Here is an 11,586-nt window from a genome sequence, read left to right as displayed (position 1 = left end):
CTGGTTATTTAATTACCGGTTTCAAAGTTAGCAACATTTCATATGTACACACTGAAACCCCCAATACGTCTCGTTTTGACCGTAATTCTTCACTAATCATGTTATTGAGAAATATTTGGGAAGGATGACTCCATTCCGTGTACCTCAAATAAATGAAAGCTAAATTGAAATATGACGAGCAGCCCATGAAGGCAGCACAACTGGAGGTGACGTCACCGCTAGCTAGGCAGCACCACCAGCACCCAAACACAAACACAAACACACCGAGGACGTTATTAATCAACACTAATCACATCACACGCCTAACTAGGCTGGGTTTGTTCCGTTTGTGTGCATTCTTTATTCCAAATATCGACGACTTCGGGGGGAAAAGGTTGCTATTTGGCTTTCATCCACAGGCCTCTTATGCCTCTAACACAAAATACCACTGAAGTATCAAATGAATTGCATCTGTGTTGTAGTCAGTCAAAGTGAACTATAGCAGCAATAAAAAGACACTATTAGAACACTAAATACAAACAATACAATATGAAAAACGTTATTCACGTTACTGCGTCTTTCATACTTACTGCGTTCATCAAGTGCAAACTTAAACTGATCACTGAGTTGGATGGGAAAGCTAAAAGTAAAACTACATTCTAGAGTTTTAGGGCGTACTCACACCAGGCCAACCATGCTTGAGCCCACTTTACACCCACAGCCAGCACGTCAACTTCGGCATCGTGTAATGTCACATTGCTCCGTGCAGGTTCTCAATGATAACCAGCACATTTACTACTAGAAATAAAATACAGACTCCAAATAATCCAAAAGTCCAATCCCACGCCAACGCTTGCACGGTAGAAACAGTGAGAATGACAGGAAGTCAGATGCGGCGCCCTGGTCCAGCTCGGTGTCAGTGTCCTAATGTGAGTGCGCCCGTATTGCTAGCGTATGCCAGGCTGCATCAGCGAGCGCGTGTGCTGAAACCTGAGCTCACAGGAATAAGATAGGCACTGACAAAGAGGAAGCCCTAAAATATTCATTTCCTCTCCCATCATTCCTGATTGGGTGCGGTTTTACAGTAACCCGGCCTTTTAAGGTGCTTCCAGTCGGCCTCCCTCTCGCAGCGTTTCACCTTCTGGAAGAACTGCTTAATCAGCGCCTTGGCCTCCGCTTTGACTGCGGGCGAGCAGAAACAAGCGTGAGGAATCAAATGTGTGCACAAGTTGGGTGGTACCCGTTTTACCTTGACCCTTTCCCAGGCTCCCTCCCTCGGTGAGAAGGTGAGACAAAAAGCGAGCGAAGGACTTGAACAGGTCCTGCAAACACAAGAGTGGGAAAGTCCATGTGGAATTTCAGCATCAAGAGACGCCGCTATGCTCGTACCTTGTTAGCAAATTTCCCCCGAGTGTAAAACGGATCCAGATAGCGGACCACCACGTCAGCGGCCTCCTTCAGCGTCACGGTCGGCGTCGGTTCCTGCAATACTCTCTGCTGCACGGTGGGGTCAAAGGTTACTTTCCGGCGACTCTCCTCTCGCCCATCCGGACGGCCTCGCTTCGCCGGAGGAGGCTGCTCTTTTTTGCCTTCCGAAACGCCCGCCTGCTCGGACAGCGGTCCTGGTTAGTCACCGAACGCTACACGCTTCCTCAATCAGAGACGTACCTCTTGTATCGCAGATGCACCGTGGTCTTCCTCGGTTGTTTCCTGTCTGCAAGGTAAACAGATTCAGCTGGGATTAGTACAAGAGCAGAGCCTAGACCTCCCTCAAGGCTTTTATCACCTGCAAAATCAAGCCAAGTGCCCACTTCCATAACAGGAATATACCCAGCATGCCTTGAGGGTTATAATTTCTATAAAATACTATTGTTCAACTCTCTGTAGGTTTGGATACTAGATTGCCTGTCAAAGCTAGTGCTTCCATACATGGGAATTTAGCACAAAACTATGGTGCGTTCGAGACCCACTGCATAAAATGCTAAATCTCAACCCTCGCAAGAAAAACTTGATTAGTGAAGCATAATAAAAAGCGGGCTTTTGCATGCTGTACATTTTACCTGTATTATCACATATGTAAATGACTACCAGCTTATGGTGAATTGTGGCTCTTTTATGGTACTTTTTGCTACTTGTGGTGAAAAAAATGCTCATATTTCTCAAAAATTGGAACATCCTCGTATGAGTTTATATCTCCCATTAAAAACACAGGTCAAAAATGGTATGTTTCAGAAGATGGTGCATTGTGTGTCTTACTCTGTGATGGACTGCAGGTTATTCAGTTCTGAAGTCTCTTCAACCGCCTCATCATCACCGCCATCATCGATCACAATGACTTCTGGTTTGGTTTCTGCTGGCCTCCCACCCGTGACTGGCTCCACAGCGCCATCTTCAGGCTCCAGAATAATAGCAGGCGACTCCTGCTCCTCTTTCTCCACACCCATGGCAGCAGTTTGGTTGTCCGGCTCCATCGTGGCTTGAGTCTTCTCAAAATATTGTGAGATGCTGCGGGAGCTTTTTGCAGCTTCTGCCAGCTTTTGCTGCTTCTTGCTCAGAGCTCTGCCTCGCTTCATTGGGCTACTCGAGGTGGGGAGGGAGGATGCTGTTGCTGTGGCTTGGCTCCATGATGTTAGAGGCACGACCTTATCTTTCCATTTTCTTACTAGCTCCTCGCGCACGCCACCTGAGCTGCCACCTGGCGTCGTCCCCTCATCAGACGTGCTGTCCGCCATGCAGGGCTTCAGCAGATCCTTGGCTGCCAGGTGGGGGTTGCACAAGCCGCTGTGGCCTGCTCCAACTCTCTTACGCTTCATCTGGAGGAATAATTAGGTAAGGTAGTATTAGATTACTTTGGTACGTGAGCCTACATGCAGGGGTGGGCTTACCGTGGCGCTTGACAGAATAAGAGGATTTTAGTACGGTGACTTACGGAGTAGACCTCGGATGCAGATTTGAACCCTTGCAGGTCCTCAGGCAAGGACGCAGAGGATGCCGCCTCCTCGCCTCCACTGCAGCTCTTCTCCTCCGTTACTGCGGGCGCTTTCTTCATCTCGGCCGCCTTGGGGGCAAAACAACAGTCCGTCCTGCATCAACACAATCTGGATGAACAACATCAACGACGCGCTGGCAGGCCGAACCTTCTTTAATATCGCCGCTTTGTACAAGTTGGAAGACTTGCTGCTCTTGAACACCTCATGTTCGATATCCACAGCTAGGGACAGATGAGAGCTGAGACGAAACAGAATAATTCAGTGTGGGAGTGTAAAATAATACTTGATTCACAAACAAATACTGCGTGTGTCTGTGTATTTACCTGAATGGGTCGTCTGCCCCCTGGTGGCCGTATAAGGCCTCCTGCAGGAGGCACAGGCAGTGCTCTCTGGTCTAAAATATAAAGTATAACTCCTTGTAACATTACCAATGTAAAGCAAAAATAAATTCTTTGGATTGTTAAGGTGAGGCATTGCCACACCAGATACAGTAGATGTCACTGTGGTGAAATCAAATAAACATATAAGCGTATTAATGCCCGTCCCTTTGTATTTTGTAGCAATCATCATGACTGTTTCATAATACACACCTTCCAGCCTGGTAATGTAATACAAGAAAGTGAATGTATGTTCATCTGACTGCATATTAAGTCATGTTTACAGTCAACAGCTCCACCGCGTCTCTGTGCTAATTAATAGCGCAGCTATGAGGAATGTGTTTACGTTGTTGAAATTCAGCGCCGTACCTTCACGGTGAGCCTGGGGATCCTCTGACTGCTGGCCTCTCTGAGGGGGCAGTCGTCATCTACACAGCAAGATCAAGCCCACAGCACAGATGAGCCCCCCAATCATGGATATATCTGCGGTATTTGAATTCATACCTGGAGGAATGAAGTTGTCCGTCTGAGTGACAGATCCCTAAAGAGAGAACAGAAAGACGAGAATAAATATAAAGATAACGTCTGAATCATATATCTACTAGAAATACATAGGAGGTCAATTACAAGGAGTTAGTACTCCTTAAGCTTAAGTTCCCTGGGGGAACATAAAACTCGGCTTGCACCTAGAACCTAGCATTGCTGACCTCATTGAACAAACGCTGCACAAACTGTAGATTTGATGTGAGGACAATCTACCTTCCTGAGCATCATCTGCTTCTTGAAGAACTCCGAGAACTCTTTTTTCCTCTTGGCGTCATCTTCAAGAAAGCCTTCACCTTCGTCAAACCTGAGGTCCAAGGTCACAAATGAGTCCACGCAAATGCGGCACATTTCCTCCAGTATAAACGTTAGCTTGCCTCTCAAAGCCATATCCATTACTCCCTCCCTCGTAGGCGTTCAGGTTGAAACCAAACGGGCCACTGGGCTCTTTGCTCTGAGCTTTGATGGCGGTGTTGAGGGCCGACACCCTCTCCAGCTGGGCTCGCACAACTTTGGGGTTAGAGCAGCAGTCGCAGGCACCCGAACAGTTTGGTGGCTTGTCACCGAAAAACTTGGAGATGGCGGCATGGCGGCAACTGACAGGATGGCAGACAGCATATGAGCGGTAAGAACTATCTCACAATGGCGATAGAGAAACACACAAAATAAAGTTGTTGGAATATTAAGCTAGGGGAAACGTTATGGGAGAGTGGCCCCCATCCTGTGGACACCCTGCCCTCCATGCATGAATACAACTCTGGACACTTTGGCAGAAACCTCAGTTTTCAAAGACTGAAAGCCTTTTTTGTGTGTGGACAAGAGGCCAAAACACATAAACACATGCAATAATACCATCATCGCCCACTACCCACCACAAGTAGATTGCAGTCCTGTGGGAAAAACTGCATTGAAGGATGGCCACATCCAATAAATAGTGACTGCTTGCGATATTAGTCATGTTAACTACTGAAAGTTTGAACTATGTTCTTGTTTTGTTGGTTTGTTGCAAACTTCATATGTTTGTACATTTTGCAACTGAAAGATAAGAAATCACAGATAAGAGTACCTCTTGGTGGAAATTGTGTATTATTGTGTAGTTGTGCTACCTAGTGAAAAAGTTGGTCAATTAGATTTTCATTACCCCAACAAACATATCTCAAACTCAAGGAGGGTTTTTCTTTGACACATCAAGGGCTGAGTTGTACACTGACTCCAAAGATACAATGGTCAAATGGTGGTACAATTATGTTATTATTTTTGGAGAGTAGAACTGCTATTTGTTTCTAGCGTTCACTCTGGTCCTCCGTGTTTCCTACCTAAAACCCTTGCTGTGGGTTTATTTATTTGTTCAAAAAAAGAACAACAACAACAGGCGTCACACGAGTGTTACATCCTGCGTTACATAACACGCACAAAAAAGGCAGCGTCTGGAGCCACTTTAACAACATGTGGACTACATTGCAGGAGCAGGGGAGACGTGCCTGTCTGCACCACGAAAAAAAAGAGAAATCACTGCACAAAGGAGGTGGGGAAAGACTCGACTGAAAAGTAGAAAACATCTTAGGAAGAAGGCACACAACAGTACAGAGTAGTACATTCCAACTAAAGCTGCAGACAAGAAGAAGAAAAGAACACACTGGATTTGTTTTGTGTGTATTTGAAGAAATGACCTGAAGAATGATGAGCCCTAATCTCAGGTAGCGTCTGAGGACCCCTGGATGACAACTCGCTCCAGCAACAAAAACAAGCCACATTCCTGCAAGGAACTCCTTCAGGGAGGAGGTGCCATGCTGTCAACTTGTCTGTTCACTCCGTCACGGTCTGGACTTTGCCGAGTGTGTGAGAACGCCGACGACTAACACAGGTGAGTGTTTCAGAGCCTGTTTGTGCACACGTGCAGTCAGGGACAAGGAAATAAAGTAGCCAGCCATTCCAATACAATGCTTGGTCTGATATACGGATCTTGGAAAACATTGCACACCTTAAATATCGCAGCTCTATTGAGTGTTTAAGAAGCACACAGGTGCGGCTACTGCTGCGCAACATTAAACCAACACCGCCTAAGTCATTCATTTTACCTTCTGGAGTTAAATAAGGTTTAAAAACATGACATAATCTCACACATTGCTGATCACCTATAGTAATCCCTCGTTAATCGCGATTAATTCTTGTATTGTGCTTTCAGACACCACTGTAATAAGTGAATTACATTAAGAGACCTAAATGCAGATTTTGCCATTATTGAAGCCCTCTAAAAATGAAACAACACCCCTATAGTCAGCGTTACACACATATTACCCAACATCGCAGACACAGTAAGAGAAGATAAGGCACATAAGTTGGAACATAAACTCACATTTCACATTTGTTGTTGTTTTACTTCCGATCGTGAACAGTACTTCCTGCGGTGGCCATCGTTTCATCGATGTAGCATGACTCGTCACCAGTGTAGAGTACTACATATCATCACTATATCTTTGAATGCATCTTCCGAATGCCTTATATTTGTATACATAGTATATATCAATGTTTTCACATATAATATGCTGTATTCAATCACAACACAGCACCAATATATTTATTAATAATTTCCAAAGCCGCGAAATTTGAGTCCCCAGCAACGATGGCAACCGGGACCAACTCATTCCGATTCGTAGTTTAGAAAAAGTCCACCAAAAACACCAACAAAGAAGTAGTGGTTTATCAAAGTAGAAGTAGTACTTGCTCAAAAACAGCTAGCAACAAATCTAGCAACTTTTCTAGCACTGTTGAGGAGATGTCTGGTATTTGGGGACTCAAAGGTGATTCTGAGCGACGATGGGTGCTGTTGGCATTTCCACCCCGCCCAAAGACAGTCACAAGCTGGCAGTGGAGGCAGTGACTGTGTTTATATTTTATTGTTAGTCTAAAATAAAGTGGATTATCTTAATATTTATTGGGAGTAAATGCAAGTAATTGCTAAACCACTTGCTATTACACATATTCACCAGAAGAGTGTGCTAATCATGAACCACACCGAGCCAAAGAAGAAACGTAACATAATCTCTGTTCTAATTGTGCTCATTTTTAAATGTTTTAATGAAGGTATTTCGTTCACTTTATCTCTTCAACGAGGTTAAGCGTTTTTCCAACAGCATTTCGCATGCAAATTATACGCAAATTAGACGATGACGTCACCCACCGACTTCCGGGACCGCCAATAGTCAATTCCCTTACTGAAAGTTAGCAACGGTGGTCTCGGCTCAGCGTGCTAACATCATGCAAAGATACGGTGTACGACCACCATCTCCACAGTCATGGTGTAGATATAACATAATGCCCCGTCTTTGATGCGCTACGTCGTTCCTCTAAGCAGTAGGAATCACGGAAGTCCATCAATAAATGACGTCTGTTTCGTGCCGATGTAGCCGATGTCAGAAGTCCGCTGATGTAAATAAAGCACAGGAGCTCCGGCTGAGGGATGCCAGTTTATTCTGTTTCTTCGCGTCTCTTTTGGCCAAAGTCCACCGACCTCCCAGCCACCCACTTGAAAATAAAGATATATCCTGTTTACTTGTGCTAATTCAAATAAGGGTGTCGTTAAACGTAGCTTACACGAACATTCCGGATGAAAACTATACGGTAGTTCCATGTTCGTAGACAAACTTCTCCTAAGTTGTTTGATATTCTGCACCCAGGTAAGTGCTTCTAAACGTCTTGTATTTTCCCAACAAACTAATTGACAGCACTGTTTAGTAAGATACTTGTTATATAGGCTGTTATGTTAAATATATACACAATCAATAGACACATTTTAGATATCTGGTTTGGATTCGGGTTGTGTTGATGGACCATATGGACAGTAACAGCTTTAGGCTGCTATCGGAAATCAGAATTCATTCCTAAATTAACACTTATGTCATTCCCATACAGAACACCCAAGGGAAATCAAATACAGTAAGAAAAACACTGAATACAATAAGGAAATGAAATGAACAAATGATCCTTTAACATGCTCAAGGATACTATAGCGAACTGACAGTTTTGTGTAGTGTTTTACCAGCGTTGTGATTTCTGACTGTGTGATCTGTTGATCCACCACCGATTTGTCATCCTTAGACAGTACAATACCATCTTTATCGTCTTTACGGGCCTAATGGGAGGGACCTTACGAGAGGGCGTAAACCGAGGACCACCTGTATAAACTAAACAGTATGTAATGCGACTGTACATATATATCTAAGAAAGCCACATAAACAGGTTGGTCAAGTCAGGGAAGCTCTTGCCTCAATATTGTGATGGTGAGGGAAAGTAAACAAACTGGATTCAGGCGGTTGTCATTGTTGCCTCATCAGGATGGACCCCAAAGAACAAGCAGTGAGCCTCCTGGACAAGATTTGGGCCAAGCTGCTGGCTCTGCCAAACGCCACCCCCATCGAGCTGGGAGCTTTCATCATCCTCTTAATATTCATGTGTGAGTCCCCGCTCTCGGCCATGACAAAGAATCTGCATTCCAATCACGGTGACTGTTGATTTGCTCTCCTTCAGTGGTGGTCGTCATCACAATGCTGGTGATCTGTGGCAGCTTCTGCTGCTGCCGCCGGAGCAGCTGCGGCAGCCGCAAAGCCAAGAGGAGGAAGCGGACATTTACAAGCATCTAATCTACATGCCAAAACTTAAAACAGGTTTTGGCCAAGGCTGCCAGCTTGCACAATGACAGCGTGTGCCAGGACTGGGACTATCGCTCACGAAACTGGGACGGGTGTGTCCACCCTCCCAAAACACAGCAACTCTCACTAACAAAGATGTCCTGACTTCTAAACACACCGGCTGAAGCTGCCAGACTTTCAGGAATATCGGCATTCCTTGGATTGCCCACGTACACGCTGGCAGAAGGACGACACACACCAACCATATTTAAACATACAGATACGTGTCACCAAAAAAAGCTTTTATATTGCAGGTCATCCAGGTATTACTTGATGAACCAAGTTCTGCTAGACATGCAACAAATCATTAAGAGTGATGTGTCGTATAAGCATCAAAAGTGCATTTCAGCTTTGTGATATAAAGTAGGTGTATCATTTGTAGTAGTATTAACTTCATTCTATGCTCATTTTTTCTCTTCTTGTGGGGAGGGGGGTTGTTTTGCATTTTAATGTTCTTTTTTTTAATTTTGTTATTGTAATTAAAAATATTAAGACTTGTTTCCCCAACTCTAACTTTGTTCTGTTTGTATCCTGCATATGGCTTTAGAAAAGGCTTTTTTTTCTTTAATATTTTAACTCTATTGTTTTATTTCCTTTGGCATTTTAACTACTATAATTGTTATTTTACTCATATTATTGCATTATTCTTGAAAAATCATTATTTCTCTGTGAATATTTTGACTTTATTCTTGTTCTAAATTTCTTAATAAAAAACAGCCACAGACCTCAAATGGCCCCCGGGCTGCACTCTGGATACCCCTGATGTAAACAGCTGAGTGATAACTAATTCCCAAAGGCAATGGTGTGACTATGTGATGATAGGCAATAAATAACATTTTATGTGTTTGTGGTCTTTACTTACCTTTCCTGCTCGCAAAATGACACCATGGCGCCAAGGTCCGTAATGGCTGCTTTGTCTGATTCTTTTACAGAGTTGCGTTTTTCCTGCAAGCAAAAGATAGTCAAATCTTTGAACTGATGCAGAGCCTTCAGATGCTGCATATACTAACCTGTTTACGTGCAACCTCCTTGTGGATGAGGAATTTAATTTGCTCCATATCTTTCCGGGAGTAGTAAATGCGACACAAGGATGGCAGTCCGTCTCTGCCTGCTCGGCCGGACTCCTGATAGTAGCTGGCCATGGACTTTGCAAGGTTCCAATGAGCGACAAACCTGTGGGATCGATGGAACCGACGATAAAGCAACAGCTTGACCGGCAAAAACAACAAACACACCTTACCTTACATTGGCCTTGTCTACACCCATCCCAAAGCTGATGGTAGCCACAATAACTATCACTTTCCCCTGCATCCAGTCGTTCTGGGCCTCTGTGCGATCTTCTGTCTTTAGACCTGCACACCAAACGCAATGAACACTTTAGCTAAACGCCAAGTGATTCCGATACAAGCCACTATGGAAGAAGACTTACCAGCGTGATATGGCTTTGCTAAGACGCCAAGTTTGGTAAGCTGGTAGGCTACGGTTTCACAGCCCTCCCTGGTCCGACAGTACACAATCCCACAGCCCTGTTCAAAGACATCACATGCTTTAAGGAAGTCAGGGTTCTTCAGGACCAAATGCTGTATGCTGGAGAATGGGATGTAATAGAGCTGTAATACATTCATTCATTCATTTTCTACCACTTGGTGCTAACCACTCAGCCGCCGTGCAGAATAATATATATTTATTGTTTGACATAACACATTGTTATATGATAGAACGTTCTACCACATAGTACCAATAAAGGCCTTTCCCGTAATACCACCAAAGAAAGTGCAGTGTTGTAACCCATGCAACATGTAAGTATAGAAAGGTATGATTAAAAGACTATAATATTATTTAATACCAACCTGTCCATTGGAGCCGCTGCCAAGAGCCAGCGCCTTCCGTATGAAGGCATGGAGATGAATGTAGGGGTTGGGAAGAATCTCGCTGAAGATGACATCATAGTGCAAATTTGAGCGGAAAACCGGCGTCGTGAAAGACAGCGGCAGACGCAGCTTCAGCGACTGAATAATATCCTCTTGAACATTTTTGGGCGCTGTCGCCGTGAGCGCTATGCAGGAAACCCCTGGAATGCGAGAACGCAGATCACCCAGTTTGAGATAATCGGGTCTGAAGTCATGACCCCACTGGGAGACACAGTGAGCCTCATCCACGGCCATGTAGGACAGGAGGCCTCGGGAGCACAAGTCAGTCAGGTAAGGCTGGAATGATGGAGAAGCTACCATCTCTGGAGTGATGTACAGTAGCTTCAGCTTTGGGCTCCTGCTCTGTAAGTCGGCGAGAATCGCACGGCGCTCCCCTACTGCCAGCTTGGAGTTGATGGAGTGAGCAGGGATGTTCAGAGACCTCAAGTGGAACACTTGGTCCTGTGGAAGCAGACACTGTGGTTAGTGACAATATTTACATCAGATTTAATAATAATAATAGATGGTACAAAGCAAACTGACCTGAATGAGAGCAATTAGTGGGGAGATGACTAAAGTGATGCCTTCAGCCAGGACAGCAGGCAGCTGATAACACAGAGACTTTCCTGCCCCAGTGGGCATGCATACAAACACATCCTTGTCACCTACAAGAAGCCCCAACATTAACCCTCCTAGCAACATTAACCCTCCTAGCAACAACACAACCTGCCCGACATATTTAAAAACCAAAAACAAACAGCGAGTATACATGAGCGAGCTTTACATATGCTAATGTCTAGCAGTTAGCAGAGCTCCATTCACAGTAGAAAGTTCGTTCATAATTCTGTTTGACTTACCTCGCACAACGGCTTTGACAACATTTTCCTGCACTTTGGATCTAAAGCCACTGAACCCGAAATGGGTTTTTAAAGCCTGTTTTAAAGTTGTTGTCGTTGACGGCTCGTCCATTAGCACAACTCGGCGGTGGTGTCGCACGACGATGACGTCACGACGACGCTTAATATTGGGTTTTATTTAAAAAACGCAAAAATATATAATTAAGACACTAAATAATGACTAATATGAATTGTTGAAAGAT

The 11,586-nt window shown here is 44.4% G+C and overlaps 1 protein-coding gene and 1 long non-coding RNA gene across 2 annotated transcripts; one reads left to right on the top strand and one right to left on the bottom strand.

Moving 5' to 3' along the window:
* Positions 1 to 1,013: 1,013 nt before the first annotated feature.
* On the bottom strand, positions 1,014 to 11,483 carry recql5 (RecQ helicase-like 5). Its single transcript, XM_058050002.2, has 19 exons — positions 11,345 to 11,483; positions 11,031 to 11,152; positions 10,428 to 10,949; positions 10,007 to 10,103; positions 9,818 to 9,929; positions 9,588 to 9,750; positions 9,440 to 9,522; positions 4,267 to 4,485; positions 4,106 to 4,196; positions 3,851 to 3,887; positions 3,716 to 3,774; positions 3,293 to 3,363; positions 3,117 to 3,207; positions 2,909 to 3,037; positions 2,236 to 2,792; positions 1,648 to 1,693; positions 1,369 to 1,584; positions 1,229 to 1,301; positions 1,014 to 1,161 (listed from the first exon to the last, which is right to left on the bottom strand). The coding sequence occupies exons 1-19, from the start codon at positions 11,454 to 11,456 to the stop codon at positions 1,037 to 1,039; spliced, it is 2,925 nt and encodes a 974-aa protein (XP_057905985.2). The 5' UTR covers positions 11,457 to 11,483; the 3' UTR covers positions 1,014 to 1,036.
* Positions 5,313 to 9,398, top strand: LOC131103662 (uncharacterized). Its single transcript, XR_009119639.2, has 3 exons — positions 5,313 to 5,753; positions 8,224 to 8,342; positions 8,417 to 9,398. It is a non-coding gene; the product is annotated as an uncharacterized LOC131103662 (long non-coding RNA).
* Positions 11,484 to 11,586: the final 103 nt, after the last annotated feature.

This window comes from Doryrhamphus excisus, linkage group LG16 (genome assembly GCF_037039965.1).
Source record: "Doryrhamphus excisus strain RoL-2023G ecotype Guam linkage group LG16, RoL_Dexc_Guam_v1.1, whole genome shotgun sequence".
NCBI lineage: Eukaryota > Metazoa > Chordata > Actinopteri > Syngnathiformes > Syngnathidae > Doryrhamphus > Doryrhamphus excisus.
Note: the sequence above shows the minus strand (reverse complement) of the source record. Positions and strands in the feature narration are given on the sequence as shown.

Bases quoted from the DNA above. Each gene is read 5' to 3' on its own strand.
- recql5 (XM_058050002.2), bottom strand. From the start codon at position 11,456: ATGGACGAGCCGTCAACGACAACAACTTTAAAACAGGCTTTAAAAACC. The intron at 1,585-1,647 runs GTACGTCTCTGA...CTGTCCGAGCAG, and splicing joins GTGCATCTGCGATACAAGAG to GCGGGCGTTTCGGAAGGCAA. The intron at 1,162-1,228 runs GTAAAACGGGTA...GCTCGCCCGCAG, and splicing joins GAGCCTGGGAAAGGGTCAAG to TCAAAGCGGAGGCCAAGGCG.